The following is a 19,261-nucleotide window of genomic DNA, read 5'->3' as shown; positions in this document are numbered from 1 at the left end:
GCAGGTCCCCGCGGGGCCCATGCCTGGGCCCCCGTCGACGCCGGTTGACCTAACCACTCCTCGACCGGCGCCGGCGCATGAACCACCGACGCCATCACCGGCGCCGCCGGCGCAGACGCCTACACCTCCGGTGCCGCCGACGCCGCCGCCTTTGGTGCCGACTCCGGACGGCGTCCAACCCCAGTTTAGCCCTATTCCGGACCCGGCGCCGCAACGGCGTCGACCGACGCCGCGTCCGGTGCCGCTTGAGACCTATCATCTCTACAGTCCGGCTCCGATCATTCCTCCTGTTTATCAGGAATCGGACGACGGGGGCGACTGGGAGGGGTTTGAGGACCCTATGGCTGTTCAGTCGCAGCTTTCACAGGACTGGGCAGATGAACTGGGGGAGGCCAGTGGTCTTGATACATCGCCAGACACTGGATTCACTTCTCCTCCGACTGTGGCTTCGGAGGAGGGTGCAGCATTTTCTGTGGTGCTGCGCAAGGCGGCCGCAGCCCTTGGGCTCGAGCTGCCTGCCGTGGCTGTGAGGACTAACATCCTCACTGAGGTGCTTCAAACCGCAGCAAGCTCCACTGAGCCTCTGCTGCCGTTCAATGAGGCCCTCACTGACGTTCTGCAGGGCACCTGGTCCAAGCCCTCCACAGTTCCTCCTGTGGATAGGAACGTTGCCAGGCGCCACCGCCCTGCTCCGGGCGACCCCAGTTTCCTGTCCCAACACCCCACCCCCGAGAGTCTGGTTATCCAGGCCTCTACCTCCCAATCCTCCTTCCCGACCGCTCCACCGGACCGGGATTCCAAGAGACTCGAGCAGTTTGGCAAGAAACTGTTCTCGTCCCTTAGTTTGGGCCTGCGGTCTTTAAACACCGCCTGTCTCTTGGACCGTTATTCCCATTCTCTGTGGGATACGGTGGAGGACGTGCTGCCCCTGTGTCCGGAGGAGGTCCGGACACGTCTTACCCAGGCTTTGGCCGATGGGAGGGATGCAGCGCGGCACGCCATACGATGTGGGCTTGACACCACGGACTCGCTGGGTCGGGCGATTTCCACCACGGTGGCGCTCCGCCGCCACGCCTGGATGCGGTCCACGTCATTTTCCGGGGATGTCCAGAACACCCTCATGGACATGCCCTTTGATGGCACTCGCCTGTTTGGTGAGAAGGCGGACAGTGCGCTGAACCGCTTTAAGGACTCCCGGGCTACGGCCAAGTCCTTGGGCCTCTCGGCTCCGCGGGCGCACACCTCCGCTTTTCGCCCCTTTCGTGGCCAAGGAAGGGGCGCCTCCTCATGTCCGCCCAGCCACCAGCCGCAGAACCAACCTGCGCGCGGTCGCGGTTTCCGCCGTGGCGGATCTGGAGGACGACGTGGTCAGCCCACATCCACCCCGGCAGCATCCGCCTCAAAGCCTTCCTAGTCCGAGCTTTCAGGCCCATTCCACGCCAGTGGGCGGCAGAGTTCGCCATCACCTGCTCCACTGGCGGTCCATTACATCGGACAGGTGGGTGCTGCAAATCGTCCGAAGGGGCTACTCCCTCCCCTTCGAGACGACCCCTACAGCCATGCCACCGCAGCACCACCGTATCTCGGGGGATCATTTGAATCTTCTCCGCGAGGAAGTTTCGGCCCTCTTGGCCAAGGGGGCCGTCGAGCGCGTTCCGAGTCCAGAAGTAGGTCGTGGTTGTTATTCCCACTACTTTCTGGTTCCCAAGAAGGGCAAAGGGGGCCTACGCCCCATCTTGGACCTCCGGAACGTCAATGCCTTCCTCCGAAAGGAAAGGTTCAAGATGTTAACCTTGGCTCAGGTTCTAGCTGCCCTAGACCCCGGAGACTGGATGGTAGCGTTGGACTTGCAGGACGCATATTTCCACATCCCCGTCCTGCCGGCCCACCGGCGTTACCTGCGGTTCACGGTGGGCCACGAGCATTTTCAGTTTACCGTGCTCCCCTTCGGCCTCACCAGTGCCCCTCGGGTGTTCACGAAAGTGATGGCGGTGGTCGCAGCTCATCTGCGCAGATCAGGGGTTCCAGTCTTCCCCTATCTCGACGACTGGTTGTTGAAGGCGGGCTCGCACCAGGCTGTCGTCTTCCACCTCCAGACTAAGGCTGACCTCCTGCATTCGCTTGGGTTCACCATCAGCGTGCCGAAGGCACACCTGATTTCCTCTCTGATGTTCCTTTTCATCGGAGAGGTTCTGGACACAACGCAGTTTCAGTCTTATCCTCCCGATCAGCGAATCCGGGATATTCGGGCTATGATTCCAATCTTTCAGCCTCTATCCCGGGTTGTGGTCAGAATAACTGAGGCTACTAGGCCTCATGCATCCTGCTGGTGGATCATGCCAGATGACATATACGGGCTCTGCAGTGGGACCTTAAGTTCCAGTGGGCACAGCATCTGGGTAATCTGTCCGATTGCGTCCAGATCTCGGAGGGCACTGCACATCAATTGCAGTGGTGGCTAACGAACCAGGATTGTGTCAACGGCAGATCTCTCTCCTTTCCCCAACCAGAGTTTACAGTGGTGACAGATGCATCACTTCTGGGGTGGGGCGGCCACATGGGAGAGGCAGACATCAGAGGCCTCTGGTCTCCGGTGGAGTCTAGGCTCCACATCAACCTTCTGGAGGTAAGGGCGATCCACCTTGCACTGAAGGCATTCCTTCCTTCTGTCAAAGGGATAACAGTGCAGGTGTTCAGGGACAACACCACCGCCATGTGGTACTGCAACAAACTTGGCGGGGTGGGGGTCGTGAACCCTAAGTCAAGAGGCACTTCATCTCTGGAAGTGGCTGGAACATCAGAGCATGTCCCTGGTGGTTCCACACATGGCATGACGGATCATGAAAGGCGTCTTCACTCTGCGGTGGTGCACGGTCTCTTTCAGCGGTGGGAAGAGCCTTGTTTAGATCTATTCTCCACTGAAGAGAACGTGCAATGTCAGCAGTTCTGCGCATTGGAATTTCCAAGGCGGCACTCGCTCGGCGACTTTTCTTCGCGAGTGGAGTTGCAGTCTTCTATACGCCTTTCTGTCTATACCACTGCTACCCAGAGTGCTGAAGAAGATCAAGTGCAAACGGGCCGATGTCTGTCTTGTGTCCCCGGACTGGGCATGAAGAGTCTGGTATCCAGAGTTCTTGCACCCAGAGTTCTTGCACACGGCCAGTGATCCTCCGAACAGACTGTCCCTTCGGGAGGGTCTTTTGTCGCAGCAGTAGTCTGTCCTCCACCCGAACCAGTCCAGCCTCCACCTCCTTGCGTGGAGATTGAGTGGCTACAGTTGACAGCTTTTTGACCTTCCTCCCGAAGTCTGTAACATTATCTTGGCAGCCAGGCGTCCCGCCAACAAAACGGTATATGCCTGTAGATGGAACAAGTTTGTGGCACGGTGCGCAGCAAAGGCTGTGGATCCCCTTTCTGCCCCCCTTTCAGAGGTTCTCTTCATTCTTGCTTTGGCCCAGCATGGCTCTGCTCAGGGCACTGTAAAATGCTATCTTTCAGCAATTTCGGCCTTTCTTCAGCTTCCTGACCAGCCTTCTCTTTTCAAGTCCCCTATTGTAAATCGCTTCCTTAAGGGCATTACTCACTTGCATCCTCCAATTCCTTTCGTAGTGCCTCAGTGGGACTTGAACCTGGTTCTGATATATCTTATGTGCACTCCTTTCGAGCCGCTACATAACTGTCCTCTCAGAATTCTTACACTTAAAACTGCCTTTCTGGTCGCGATCCCCTCTGCAAGTCCTATGACCTCCTGGTCTGAGAACTGCTACACTGCCCAGCAGCCCTGCTGTTTGCGCGTTTCACTGCTGACCCCGTTCACCTCCTTCTGGTAGGTGTTCGAGGCGGCCCAGGTCCTGCTGTGCCCAATTCGTGCTGCCTCCGGTGCCTGTCCCTGCTTGTGAGATTTTGTTATTGTTTCTCTGGTTTATGTAATGGTTTGTGTGCCACGTCATTGCTTTTTTTAATTCCCCTCGTATTGCCTGTGCTTTTGATTTCACTTTCAGCCCGCTCCATCCCGCTGCTGCTTCCCCTGCGGCCCCTGCCGGTTCCCGCTCCCGCCACCCAGCTGCACGCCCTTCCCCTCTTCCCTAACCGCTGTGCTGGCACGCCAAAGGAAAGCCCAACTGCGCCCGCCGCAAGCAGTGGCAGGAACTTCGGCTCTCCAACCATCCACCGCTACAGCGCAGCTACCCTCCTCACACTCAACCCCGGAAGGAACTACTGTCCACGCCGAGCACCACCCACTGACAGTTCTCCTGCCGCCAGACCTTCCCCACTGCCCCCACAGTCAACACTGCCCCCACCCTAAGGTCAGCCCTCAAGATAGTTGCAGAACCACCACCACCTGTGTTGCTGAGCCTGGGAAAGACCGTAGGGCGACAGGAGCAGCAGACTGGGCAGCTTTGTTGTTCTCTAGGTCAAAAACACACTGACACCAAGCAAAAAGTGGGGGTAACCATGAAAGCAGATCCTACAGACCGCGTCAGAGCTCCTGCGCATTAGATGCCCAATTGGCCTACCATCAATCAAACATGTGACACAAAAATCCAGTAGACACCCACGGATCCTAGGCTTTGGGGACCAATTACCTGACACCTAATACACACATGCTTGTTAAGAATGACTGTCTCCAGGTGATGGAGATAAAGTAGGACCTCTTACAACGCTGCCCTTGGTGCAGTACAAAATACGCACACTCTGACACGCACACACAGTGTGTACTTTGTGCCTACTCCAGAGCAAAAAGAAGAGTGTGCATCTTGTTCATTGTTCAAAAAGACACTTCAGACCCGTACGGATCAACGCCTTGCACACACCAAGGAACTGGTGGCTGAGGTGGAGTTCTCACACGACCATGGTATGGAAGGCTAGGCAAGTGCTCTGCTAAGAGGTGGGGTGGTCTTCACCAATCCTCCACTACGTCTCTTCCGATTCATCCCCTGGGGAAGAACATGCTCCGGTACTTGTTAGAGGGGCCCACATCGCCGAGGCTGATCCCTGTATCTGTGCCGAGGACCAAGATAAAGCCAAGTACCATGTCTTACACTCCCCTCCACCACCCTCACCACACCATGGTGCGCCACAGCCCTCCTGCTCAGTACAACACCGTGGGCATGCCTCAGAGCAAAGAAGAGACGAGAACATACTTGATCCCAATCGGGCAGCAAGGCCACAGCACGGGGACGGTTCCGACACTACGCCTGCACCGAAGCACAAGACTGCACCAACTGAGCCATCGGCACCAAAGCATTAGCCGGCATCAGCAGACGCATCAGCAGCAAATGATGCCAAGAAAGCTGCTACTCCAAGAAAATCATCGGATCTGAAGAAACTCTCTGAAGACAAGTCTCACCTCTGGGGTACCGAAGCCACACAGTATCTGAGGGCACACCACCGCCTCCAAAGAAACAAAATACTTGTATACAGAGTGAGTGAATAACAAGACATTGTCTTTGAAGGACTGCAACAATTTATGCAGGAAAAACATAAAGAACATGCCTAGAGACAGGCTCAGGAACAATCTTTGCCACAGCCTCTACTAAAAACAGGGCCCAAAGAGCACAGGGCCACAGTTCTCATGACTTTCAGCCCCTCAGTCACCGCAGACTTGCCCTCTCCACAAGAGGAAGAAAAGGGAGAGATACAGGACACAGATTCCCAAGGAACACAGTACACCCACCATACCCCTAACCCATTAGATGATTATTATGTGCTCCTGCCTGACCCAGACATGGAACATCCAGTATCTACTAAGGCATCCCCACCAGATAGCACATCCTCATACCACAGTGTCATCCAAAGAGGGGTGGAGTAACACAAGCTCCCTATGCACACTACAGACTGACTTCCTAGTCGAAACACTTTCACGCACAGAGTGCATAATTTGATATATCTGCCAATGACTGGATTCGCCCCCAACATATTCAAAGACCTTTTCAAGGACCCAGTCAAATCCAGGGTCCTAACTCCTTGCATAGAGAAGAAATACATTCCATCTCCACCTGACCGCACTAACATATGGTAACATCCCCCAGCGGATTCCCTTGTTGTCACCACAGTGTGAAAGAGAACTGCAGCACAAGGCACTAGAGAGGGCGCCTCCTCCAGACAAAGAAAGTAAACAAATCGATGCAATAGGCAAAAGAGTAGCAGCAGGGAACGCAAACCACTGGGAGATAGCCAATTCAATTGGCCTACTCTCCTGATACAATGAGGCCACCCGGGATGAGATGCCAGGACCTGATGCGACATCTCCAAGGTTAATATAAAGAACAAGAAGACCTGGTAAATGAGGGGAAGCCGATATCAAATGCTACAATCAAATGTGCATTAGACTGAGCAGACACTGATGCAATATATAAATCATGCTCCGTAGACATTTGTGGCTACTCATTTCTCCAGTATTGAATCTTTCATAGATTCTCATGCTTGAATTTTCTCCTTTGTCATGGTGGGACTCCCATGGTATTTCAAATAAGCAGTACTAAAAAGTACATTGAAAGAACATAGAGAAGCAAGTGACATTGTTAACCAATTCACATTGTTTTAATAGACCCAAACTTCAGCCAATCAAAGGCTGGACCTAGGAATACTTCTCTGCAGAGCCACCATACCTCAGATTTCTAACCGCATGTTGTGTGTGAGGCAGTCTCCCTGTGCTCTGCTCAGTTGCTACAGTTGATGAACTTTAGACCCCTTTTTTAGGTCTCGCCTGACCCAGCGCATGCGCTGGTCTGGCGAGACATTTAGTAGGTGGGTTTAGAAAGTGCTACCCACAAGCTATAGTGCACGATGGCGTGCACAGCTGCTCCCCGCATTACCCCCCTCCCACCTCGCCCAGCCATCTGCCTTTCCTGTGCCAGCCTTAACCACCATACCCCTCCCCCCGCTGCTGTGCGCGCGCATCCCTAGCGTGCGTCTTCGCGATGGTAATCACTTTCGCTTTTACAGTGATCGTGATGAGGGATTGTCAGTGTCTTTCTCCCCGAGAAGACATTAGTGAATTAGTTCTGGAAGCAAACACACTTCATTTCATTGGTTGCTTGCGCACACGGTTATTTCAGCCCCAAAGACAGCGAGCATTAAACAAAATACTAAAAGTTCTGTCTGCCTAAATCCACATTGGGTCTGAGGCTTAAACCCTTGTTTTGTTGAAGAGAGCAACTTTCTGGCTATGCACACGACTGCACCCTGCCTCTGAAAAAAACGTTAGCTAAGATTTGCACCCTCCCCCTCCAGAAATGGAGACCTTTTGTAAAGTGGACTGTAATCGGTGTCTTTTTTAAGGATCACTCACTTTTATTTCATCGCATGGCTGGTTCACCTCTGTCTCTCCTCTTCTCCCCTCTCTCGCTGTCTGCTCCTCCTCAACCCCCCCCCATTTGCAGTTTGCTGCACTGTTACTGATTTTGCCAGCTCTCTCCGTGAAAAGGAGCAGTTCACTTCCTGGCTTGAAAAAGCAAGCCTGGAAGGAGAGAAGGCAGAGCGTTGTCCTCCCAGCCCTCGCCCCCTCCCCTCGCCCCCTCCCCCCCCCCCCCCCCCCCCCCCCCCCTATAAAAACAAGCATTGGCATAGCCAATTGGTCACACCTTTGGGACCTTATAAGTGTTTAGCCATGCACAAGTTGATGTTGTTGCACCAAGGATATTGTGCTGCATAACTAAATACTTATAAGGTCCCAAAATCGAGACCTATTGGCTATGCCAATGCTTGTCCTCTCAAGGATGTCTTTGGGTTCAACATTAAGGTACTGTGTTTCTTCTTTATTATGTCAGAAGGATCTAATAAACGGCTTTTCAAGAAAATGCAGGTCTTGTGGAAAAGCAAGACTATTTTCTGAGGATCATCATAAGGAGTGCCTATATTTACATCCTAACTATACACCCAAGGATTGTAAGCACTGCAGAACTTTTTCTGCAGGCAGAAACTCTTACGTACAGGGAAATCAGACTACTTCTATGGCTCCAGAAGAAAAAGTCCAGATCCCAATCTGGTTCAAACAAGGAGGGTGGTCCTGGGTGCTCTCCACCAGAGCGTAAACGCAAAAATGAGTGCTCTACCTCCTCTATGAAAGACTCTAAAAGACTGTAGGTTGTGGGAAAGTAAAAATCCGAAAACACAGCCTCTAAGTACTCCTCTACAGGTTCTGGGCAGAAGAAATCATCCACCTCATCCTCTTTTGTGCCCATCACTCCTTAGAAAAAAGCCCCATCAACGACAGTGAGACTGTCGATGGACCCATTGAGGACAGTGGCGTTGACGAGAACTTCGTCGAAGGCTTCTCCTTATAAATCTGTGAGGAGTCACTGCAGCAATGATGACAGCTTAGTCGATGAGGGGCGCGACCACCACCACCACTTTGTCGGTTCAGTTTTTTAGTTCCCGTCGCTGAGACCTGTGTCGAGGATTGTGACTATTGTCAAGAAGAGATCTTTGTCGTTGAGACGCAAAAAGGCATACTCTGTTAAGAGCTTTCATATACTAAATTGACAGAACGTTTAGGAAAATCAAGCAATTATTTGATGCTTTCTCACCTCCGCACACTTAAAAACAAGTTTCAAAAATGTGAATTTCTAGATAGATGGTCAAATACATTCAAACTTGTTATGCTAAAGCTAAAATACTTTTACCTGTTCTCCCCTTAGGGGCCACCCAACTCGTAAAATAGGGACCTCTACGCCATTTCTCGGGAAAATACTCTTTGCTTACATTTGCAAAGCAGCATCAGGATCAACTCCACACACTTTCACAAAACATAACTGTGTGGATGTATTGGCACGTCAACAATCCAATGTTGGACAAGCAGTGCTACGTACTCTTTTTCAAACAACTGCAACCCCTAGTGGCTAGCCACTGCTTTGGGAGATGAACTGCTTTACAGTCAATGTTAAGCATGTTATCTACAGCTACACATGCCTCAAATGAATTGTTACTTGCCCTGTAATAATCTGTTCTTGGAAGGTACTGCTGTAGATTCACTTGAGCCCACCCGTCTTCCCAGATGGCTGTGTAGGTCACAGTTCACTTTTCTAGTTTACCTTGATTCATTTACTTGCATGGACATCAATTACTGACATTCACTCTAACCCCATTATCACCCACCTGCGGCAAAACAATATAACAATGGAGTCGATGGCCATGCGCACTCACCAAAAGGAAGAGTCACACAGCCTTGTGACTCAAAAAACTTCTTTGAATAAAAACAACTTTCAATCATCCGAGCCCAACACTAGATGGCGGACTTATGCCAAGCATGTAAATCTACAGAACTACATGCCAAGAACAAATACTTACAGGGTAAGTAACATAATCCTTACGAAATCCCCTATGGAACTTTTTTGTTTTGGTGTCCATAAATTCATAAAAATAAACTCTTTTAATAAATTGGTATCCGATTTCTTGAATGTCGAGTTTTTCTCCTCTTCAGTTGTTTTGTACTGTGTAAATGCTTTACACGTGTTCCTTTGTGGAAACCTGACTGCTCAACTACCCAGGGTTGAGCTAAAGGTTTAACAGACTAAACCTGGCTGGTCTTAAAGGGGGTGGTAGTGTATTTCACATCATATAATACACCGCTTTGCCTCATAATATGCATTATTCCAGCCATTTTGGACGAGGTTTGTGTAAGTATACTGTAAACCTACATGTCTGAAAAGTATTTTACTACAGCTTCCCTACATAATTGGTGCTGCACATACATTACAAGGCTCAGTGAGCTGTAATAAAAGGTGCTGGGCTACATTCAGTTCTGATGTCCATATTTATTAATCTGGTGGAAATATTTGTCATTCTGAATATTGGCACGCATGATGTGCAGTTTTATGTTTTTAGGCAGACATTTGTGTAACTAATTTCTCAAAAGTTTATCTAATCAGCTGCCACATACAGAATCAAATATTTTGAGAGATCATCATGTAAATTCCAGCATTCTTCCTTTCCAGGTTTATAAGAAACTCGGTCAGACCCATTTAGCATTGATGAATTTTTCATGGGCAATGGATTTAGACCCCAAAGGTGCCAACAACCAGATTAAAGAAGCCATTGATAAACGGTACCTTCCTGATGACGAGGAACCAGTTACCCAGGAGGAGCAGGTCAGCGAGTGTTATCCCTGCGAGTCAGGTATGCAGTTTGCTTTCAGCTTATTGACAATTGAAAGAGAACAGGCTTTGTTGAAAAATGTTATGAGGTATGTAATTAATTGAACATTTGGCTAGTTGTTAGTGGCTCTACAAGGATTAGAAGTTTTATTTAAGACAAATGTTTGAATTTGTTCCTTGATCCTCATTCAGGAACATGAAAATACTTCAAGTGCTTAGTTCCTTGTGTATAGTTAATGATGTTTATTTCCTTGCCTAGCTGATATGGATCTGGAGCTCTCGTCCTGTTTTTACTTACTGATTTAAACATTTTTGACAATTCTTTTTTTGTTGTTAGCAGACTGGGTCATATGTCGCCTCTTAATTGACAATGCTATATACTGATGTTCCGGTCTTGTGTGTGGTATCTGCTTCCGGATTACGATAGCTCAGCCTCCGATCTTTGCCCTGCTATCCATGCATCCAAAGGCAATAGTGCAGCAGCAGGGCCTAAACTATTTCTTTCCCCACCCTAAATTAAAGCTGCTGATAGGGTATGCCCCACCAAAAGTCCTCTCGTGAAACATCGTCCCATTTTAACACTTCTAGAAAACCATCCCTCTCTGAACCATTTGGAGAGTTGACAGTTTTGTTCTCAGATGCCTGCCTCTACATTTTTCTCTGAGCCGGTTGTTAATCTTGCGGCTTTGTCTGGTGTTCTTAGATCCTTCTACTGATGTTTCTCATATTGTGAATTTTTTCAGTACTGCCCTCCTGAGGGGGCGCAGACCATTCTGATCAGTTTGCCTCCAATCCTGCTGTAGCAGGCTGTAGGAAGTTGGGTTTTATGTAGTGAGCAAACAATAGGAGATGATGGATGTGCTGAAACCTTTCTGACACTCACCGATCTGGGTTGAATCCATCATTGTTATTTAGCTCACTTTGCCACCTTAGTTCGGACACAGCTATATGAAAATCAGTCTTGACCCTGTGCCTCATGGGAACAGTCCAGCCTGAACTGCCAAGCTAGGTCTTTCCTGAACCAGAAACAAGCATCCTGGGACCGGTTTCGGATTAACACTTACCAGCCAGGCTAGCTTGGATCCAGTGGCAAAGTGAACAAGGGACCTACGTCTGGACATACCCTTCCAACGTAGGGCGACAAGTTACTAACTTTCGGTAATGATGTATCTGTAAGAGACATACGTTAGTTATAGATTTCTTACCGTAGAATTACCCCCAGGCGTCAGACTGGATCCGGAGAATTTTTTCTGTGGCAGTACCCCTTTGCGTCGGTAGGTGGCGTTGGTCGACTCCGCATCCGTTGATGGCGGGATGACGTCGCGGTGTCTACTTAGACCCTGCATGCTGAAGTCAGTTCTGACACGACTTTCCACGCCAGAAGCGCAGCGCCGTGCAAGAAACTGACCACTGGTGCACAAAACTAGGTCCCTGGAAGGGAGTCTCTATCCCTAGAAGTCATTTCGCAGAATGGGGAGGATGGGTGGGGTGGTAAGGTATCTATAACTAACGTATGTCTTCTACAGATACATCATTATTGAAGGTAAGTAACTTGTCTATCTGAAAGAGACCATTAGTTATAGATTCCTTACCTTAGAATAGATACCCCAGCAATGCCAACCTTGCGAGGTGAGTCTGGAAACTAAGTTCACACCAGAAAGTCCTGGAGCACAGAACGGCCAAACAGTCTCTCCGGACTTGGCTATCCAGGCAGTAATGTTTTGTGAACGTGTGCAGGGTTGTCCATGTAGTTGCCTGGCAGTTGTCAAGCAACGGAACTCCACGTCCCAAAGCAGTAGAGGCTGCCGTCGCCCTGGTAGAGTGGGCGCTCAGTCCTACTGGAGGTTGCTTTTTCGCCATAGGATAGCAGATTTTGATGCATAGGACAACCCATCGAGAGTTGGTACATCTGAAAGAGTCACGTTAGTGATAGATTCCTTACCTTAGAATATTCCCCAGGCGTCAGTCTGGATCCGGAAAGTTTTCTGCTTAGCAGTATCCCTGCGCGCCAGTAGGTGGCGCCGTGCGGCTCCTCGCCCGTCACTGGCGTTGTGTGTGCCGGGACGACGTCACGGAGGCTACATAGGCTCCACCCATGCGCGCTGACGTCCGGTTTTTCTTTTTCCGCGCAGATCCGGATTGAGCACGTACCTCGGTCATTTTTTGACCACTTTTTAGAGACTTTTGTCTCCTCTTGTCTCCTGGTGCACGTAGGGATGCCCGGCTTTGTCTTGCGGTTCGTGCCACCGTAATATGTCGGTGGCAGACCCACATGATGTCTGCCTCTACTGCCTGGAGACCGACCATGACTCCTGGGATTGTCGGGACTGACGTGCGTTGGCCCCGAAGGCATTTCGGGAGCGGTGCCGGAAGTTGCTGGAGGTCCGGCACTACTCTCACCGCCGCTCCGGGTCTAGGGGCCGTTCGCGGGACCGTAGACGTCGGTCCTCGGACTCTAAGTCTTCACCTTCAGATTCCGGTAAGCGCCGCCATAAGAAGAAGTTGAAGAAGCGTGTTTGCTCTCGGACGTCCCCACGTCGCTCCCCGGAGGCGGACGTGGGGGACAGGGGCTCTGCCCCTGCGGCTCCTCCGGAGCCTGGGAGTCCTGCGGCCTGCCCGCTATTCCCGGGTCCATCGGCGACTCCCGAACAGCGGCAAGAGTTTCTTGCTGCCTTGGACCGTCTGTTTAGGCCTCGGGCTCCCGCCGGTGCGCCTGCGGGTCCTGCGGTCCCGTGTCCAGATCCTGTTGACCCGGCGGCACCGCCTCTGACGCCAGTCCCGGAGCCACTGGATCCAGCGCCCGCGGCTCCGGTGTCACAAGGTGCAACGCCACTGGCTCCGGCTCCGGCCCTGGCGCTGCCCTTGACACCGGCCCCTGCGCCGCCACAGGCGCCGCACTGTGTGCCGTTTATCCCGCCCATGCCTCTGTTCTCGGACCATTTCGTTCCGACCTGGGATCCTCATTGGAAGGGGGCTCCGGTTCGGCCCTGTCTGGCGCCGCTCCTGGCGCTGCTGGCCCCCTCTCCGGCTCCGGTCCTGCCGGCGCGACCGGCTCCTTCTACCCCGGAGCTGGATGAGGACTGGGACGGCTCAGAGGACCCCCTGGCGCGGTAGTGTGACTCCGAGCAGGATTGGGTGGATGACCTTCAAGACGCGTGTGAACTGGATGTGTCTTCTGACCCGGGGTTTGCCTCACCTCCGCCTGCTATGGACGAGGGCGCTTCCTACACTATGGTGCTGCGTTGAGCCGCGGAGACTCTCCACCTCAACCTCCCTACGGTGGCCCTTAAGACCAACCTCCTTACGGAGGTGCTCCAGACAGCGTCTAAGTCATCGGAGCTGCTGCTCCCTCCTAATGATGCCCTTACCGAAGTCCTCTTGGGTACTTGGTTGCGGCCAGCCTGTAGGGCGCCGGTGGATAAGAACGTCGCTAGGCGTCATCGCCCGGCGCCTGGTGATCCAGCCATCTTGACCACTCACCCCACGCCTGAGAGCCTGGTCATTCAGGCCTCGACCTCGCAGAGTGCCTTTCCCTCGGCTCTGCCGGACAAGAACTCTAAGAGGCTGGGCCAATATGGCAAGAGTTAGTTATCCTCAGCCAGTTTGGAGTTGAGATTGGTTAATACCGCCTGCTTATTGGGCCGTTACTCTCACGCAGTGTGGGATTTGGTGGCGGAGGTTCTGCCTCAGTGCTCTGAGGGGGTCCAGGCTGTCCTTTCCCAAGCGATTGCGGAGGGCAAGGATGCGGCGAAGTTTGCCATCAAGTATGATTTGGACACCACTGATTCGTTGGGCAGGGCGATTTCCAGGACGGTGGCGTTGCGACGCCACGTCTGGTTACGTTCCTCTGGCTTCTCACCCGATGTCCATTGCTCGCTCATGGACATGCCCTTTGATGTCTCCCGCCTCTTTGGTGATAGGGCTGACAATGCCCTGGAGCGCTTTAAAGACTCTCGTGCCACGGCCAAGTCTTTGGGTCTTTCCTCAAAAACCCGTGCCACAACGGGGTTTCGTTTCTTTAGTGGCCAGGGCAGGAGTGCTCAGGCGCGCTCTTCCAGCAAGCCTGTGCAAAGCCAGCCTCAGCGAGACCGCGGACGTGGGTTCCGCAGGGGCGGGTCTGGTAACCAGCGTGCGGGGCAGTCCACTTCCACCCCTGCTGCTTCCGCCTCGAAACCTTCCTAATCCGAGCTTCAGTGAGCACCCCATGCCAGTAAGTGGCAGGGTTCACCTCCTCCTACATCACTGGCGCGGGATTACGTCAGACAAGTGGGTGCTGCAGATAATCTGCCACGATTACTCGCTCCCCTTTCTGTCCTCCCCTCCAGCCATGCCACCTCGGTACCACCGCATGTCGGGGAATCATTTGGCTCTTCTCCCTCAGGAAGTCACGGCCCTCCTGGCCAAGGGGGCCAGCGAGTACGTTCCCGATCAGGGAGTGGTTGCTATTCCCACTACTTTCTGGTCTCCAAGAAGTACAAGGGGGCCTTGTGCCCCATCTTGGACCTCCGGGACGTCAATCGCTTCCTCCGGAAGGAGAAGTTCAAGATGCTGACTCTGGCTCCCTGGACCCTGGAAACTGGATGGTGGCGTTGGACTTGCAGGACACTTATTTTCACATTCACGTCCTGCCGGCCCACCGGCGTTACCTGCGGTTCACGGTAGACCAGGAGCATTTTCAGTTTGCCGTGCTCCCCTTCAGCCTTACCAGTGCCCCTCGAGTGTTAACGAAAGTGATGGCGGTGGTCGCAGCTCATCTGCGCAGGTCAGGGGTGTCAGTCTTCCCCCTACTTGACTTGTTCGCCCCAGGCAGTTGTCTCCCACCTCCAGACTACAGCCGACCTCCTGCATCTGCTGGGGTTCTCCATCAATGTGCCGAAGTCGCACCTGAGTCTCCCTCAGAAGCTCCCTTTCATCGGAGCGGTTCTGGATTCGCGCTGTTTCGTGTTTATCTTCTCGATCAACGAGTCCAGGATATTCAGGCTATGATTCGGATTTTTCCGCCTCTATCCTGGCTTTGTCAGGTTGACCCTCCGGCTCCGGGACCTGATGGCCTCCTGTATCCTCCCGAACAGCGAGTCAGAGATATTCAGTCTATGGTTCCGCAATTTCAGCCTCTTTCCCGGGTTTCAGTCAGGATGTCCCTCTTCTGGGCCTGATGGCCTCCTGCATCCTGCTGGTGCAGCATGCCAGATGGCATATGCTGGCTCTGCAGTGGGACCTGAAGTTCCAGTGGGCGCAGCATCAGGGCAACCTGTCCCATCATGTCCAGATCTCGGAGGGCACTGCACGGCAATTGCAGTGGTGGTTCACGAATCGCGATTGGGTCAATAGCAGATCCCTCTCCCTTCCCCAACCGGAGCACACGGTAGTGACGGATGCGTCCCTCCTGGGTTGGGGAGGCCACATGGGAGAGGAGGAGATCAGAGGCCTCTGGTCTCCGGCGGAGTTCCGGCTCCATATCAACCTTTTGGAGCGGCGGGCGATCTGGCTTGCACTGAAGGCATTCCTTCCCTCTATCAGGGGAAGTGTGGTGCAGGTGTTCACGGACAACACCACTGCCATGTGGTATTGCAACAAACAGGGTGGGGTGGGGTCGTGGACCCTATGTCAGGAGGCTCTGCGCCTCTGGACGTGGCTGGGACATCAAGGCATTACCTTGGTGGTTCAACATCTGGCAGGTTCTCTGAACGCCAGGGTGGATGAACTCAGCCGCCGGTGCATGGTGGATCACGAGTGGCATCTGAACTTAGACGTGGTGCATGGTCTCTTTCTTCGATGGGGAGAGCCTTGGTTAGATCTATTCGCCACCAAAGAGAACGCGCAATGTCAGCAGTTCTGCGCGTTGGAATTTCCAAGGCGGCGCTCACTCTGAGACGCTTTTCGTCTCGAGTGGAGCTGCGGTTTGTTGTACGCCTTTCTGCCTATACCACTTCTGCCCAGAGTGCTGAAGATCAGGCGAGACCGGGCCCAAGTTATTCTTGTGGCTCCGGACTGGGCTCGAAGAGTATGGTACCCCAAGCTACTCAGTATGAGCATCGATCCCCCGCTCAGTCTGCCTCTTCAGGAGGATCTTCTGTTGCAGCAGCAGGGGACGGTCCTCCACCCGAACCTGTCAAGCCTCCACCTCCATGCTTGGAGATTGAGCGGCGACAGTTGACACCTTTCGATCTTCCTCCCGAAGTCTGTGATGTCATCTTGGCAGCCAGGCTTCCCTCCACTTAAACGGTGCACGCCTGTAGGTGGAACAGTTTGTCGCATGGTGCACAGCAAAGACTGTGGATCCCCTTTCTGCCCCTTTTTCTGAGGTTATTCTGTTCCTTCTCCATTTGGCCCAGCAGGGCTCTGCTCTGGGCACTCTTAAAGGTTATCTTTCAGCCATCTCTGGCTTCCTGATCAGCATTCTCTTTTTAATTCCCCGGTTGTTAACCATTTTCTTAAGGGCATAACGCATACGTTCCCACGTGTGCCCTTTATAATGCCTCAATGGGACTTGAATCTTGTATTGACTTTTCTGATGTGCGCTCCCTTTGAGCCCCTTCATAACTGTCCCTTACGTCGTCTTACTCTCAAGACTGCTTTCCTGGTAGCTATCACCTCTGCCAGGAGAGTGAGTGAGCTCCAGGCTCTTTCTTCCAAACCTCCTTTCCTTTTTGCTCAGACAAGGTGGTTCTGAGGACACGTCCTTCTTTCTTGCCAAAAGTTGTCACGCCCTTCCACATCAGACAGACCATCACTTTGCCCACCTTTTTTCCGCCTCGGCATCCTTCACAGGAAGAGGAGCGGCTCCACCGTCTGGACCCAAAACCTGCGCTCGCATTCTATCTGCAGCGTACACAGCAGTTCCGGGTGGATGATCAGCTCTGTTTGCTACGTGGGCGCCAAAAGATGTCGGGCGGTGCACAAACGGGCCATCTCCCGGTGGGTTGTTCTGTGCATCAAAGCATGTTACTCCTTGGCCTAGAAGGAGCCTCCTGTGGGACTGCGTGCCCATTTGACCAGGGCAACTGCAGCCACTACTGCCTTGGGACGCGGTGTCCGCTTGCAGGATATTTGTCAGACAGCTACGTGGGCCTCGCTGCACACGTTTACCAAGCACTACTGCCTTGACAGTCCGGTCCGGAAAGACTGCTTCTTTGGCCGTTCTGTGCTCCGTGACTTTCTGGTGTAATCTTGTTCGCAGACCCACCACCAGGGTTGATATTGCGGGGGTATCTATTCTAAGGTGAGGAATCTATCACTAACGTGTCTCTTTCAGATGCACAAGTTACTACTTGTGTAACGATATATCTGTAAGAGACATTAGTTAGTGATAGATTTCTTACCGCCCCACCCATCCTCCCCGTTCTGCGAACTGATTACTAGGGTTAGGGTCATCCCCTTTTAGGGCCCTAGTTTTATGCACCAAAGGTCAGTTTCTCGCATGACTTGGCGTTTCGGCGCGGAAAGTTGTGTGCAGAACTGACAGCGCGCATGGGTGGCGCCTAAGTAGCCTCCGTGATGTCGTCCCGCCGCGCACGACGCCAGTGACTGGCGCGGAGCCTCAAGGCGCCACCTACTGGCGCGCAGGGGTACTGCTAAGCAGAAAACTTTTCGGATCCAGACTAACGCCTGGGGAATATTTTAAGGTAAGGAATCTATCACTAACGAATGTCTCTTACAGATATATTGTTACACAAGTAGTAACTTGTGCTTTTGTGCACGGCCCGACCTTTCTTGGTGCCCACATAACCCACGGAAATCTTTAGTGCGGTCAAGGTAGAAGGACCGCTCACGTTTTGGGTCCAGACGGTGGAGTCTGTCCTCCTCTTTGGAAGGGTGCAGAGGTGGGAAGAAGGTGGGCAATGTGATGGTCTGACCTATGTGAAAAGAGGTAACCACTTTTGGCAGAAAAGAGGGCCTAGTGTGAAGGACCATTTTATCCAGATGAACTGCAAGAAAAGTGTTGCGGGGATTCTGCTCATGCACAGAACTATGCGCAGGAAACCATGAACTCAGTGAATTGTTGTGTACCAAAAAAACTGACCTCAGTACCCAGAACCCCTATCCGACTAGCATCAGTCTCTCATTCGTTCTCCATATCATTTCGAAGCTACCAATGATTAGACAACCCAGAACAAGCGACTTAGAGTACTCTCAGGAATGGTGGGAATCAGAAACACCTTTTCGTTGTTGTTCTCATATCAGTCCACAGCGTGAGTAATCAGAGACACGGAAAAGTTTAAAATGTTTATTTTTAACTATGTGCTGTAAGGTGCAGTACTTTGGCTAACATAAGCAGACAAATGATTAGAAATAACACCATCAGCATTGTTACAATACCATAGAAAACAAAGGGAGAAATCATATTACAATGATAGTGGAAACAGGTCCTATAATACCTTGTGTACCACCCTCCCCTGGCTAATAAGCTAGTCTTGTATAATAATAGAAGGTCTCTAGGTTTGAATGGGGAACCCTTTTACATTAAAGATCAGCTTAGGTGAATCTCATCACAGGATCAGCTCTGCTCTCCGTCTGGAAATGTTTTCTCCAAGTGCCTGAATCATGCATGCAAATGCAATATTAAAGGCACCCGAGTTTCGGATATTTGCAGCTGTGTGCTTGTTATGTCTAGGGCGTTGGCCGATCAACCTGAATTCAACAGCATACATTGTTATTTGACCTTGACCGTTTCTGCACACAGTGTTCAGACTAAGGTCGCGGTGCACGTCTAGAGATGTGAATAACAGACCGTTCTCATGTGAATAAAAAGCAAGCAAGCAGTTTTACTTGTAATAACAGCTACCTATAGTGTTGTGTGCAAAAGCAGCAAAGTGGCAATATGGCGTTTAACTTCTAAAGCGCTTATGCTAACATAGCACTGTGTGCACATAAAACCCTGTCTTCACTACACCCTCCGTTGATCGGACCACGAACAGAATAGGGAAGCAATGTAGGAGTTCAAGTTCCAGTGAGACAGAACCAAGTTCATATATTCCCAATCTGTATAATTAGTAGTGAAAGTTCGAAAAATTTGTGGGGAAGAGGTAAAAAACAAAAACATCACTCGGGGCGATACACAGCCCATATCGGAGTAAAAAATAAAAAAATACAAGTTAGTACGTGCGGAAGATGGATAATAGGCAATCGATTCCATCAACGTGTAGGCACAGTATGTTGCAACA

The 19,261-nt window shown here is 51.8% G+C and overlaps 1 protein-coding gene across 6 annotated transcripts in view; it reads left to right on the top strand.

Annotated features, from left to right (window-relative positions):
- CDC27 (cell division cycle 27) overlaps positions 1-19,261 on the top strand; it is a 1,680,535-nt gene that overhangs the window by 1,488,940 nt on the left and 172,334 nt on the right. For all 6 annotated transcript variants that reach the window (XM_085650282.1, XM_085650285.1, XM_085650283.1 and 3 more), the window contains one exon: positions 9,939-10,119. In XM_085650282.1, the coding sequence (XP_085506408.1) occupies positions 9,939-10,119 (181 nt within the window). The remainder of the gene's footprint in view (positions 1-9,938; positions 10,120-19,261) is intronic.

The sequence above is a fragment of the Triturus cristatus genome, chromosome 1_1 (genome assembly GCF_964204655.1).
Source record: "Triturus cristatus chromosome 1_1, aTriCri1.1, whole genome shotgun sequence".
Classification (NCBI taxonomy): domain Eukaryota; kingdom Metazoa; phylum Chordata; class Amphibia; order Caudata; family Salamandridae; genus Triturus; species Triturus cristatus.
This window is presented reverse-complemented; position numbering and strand designations above follow the sequence as displayed.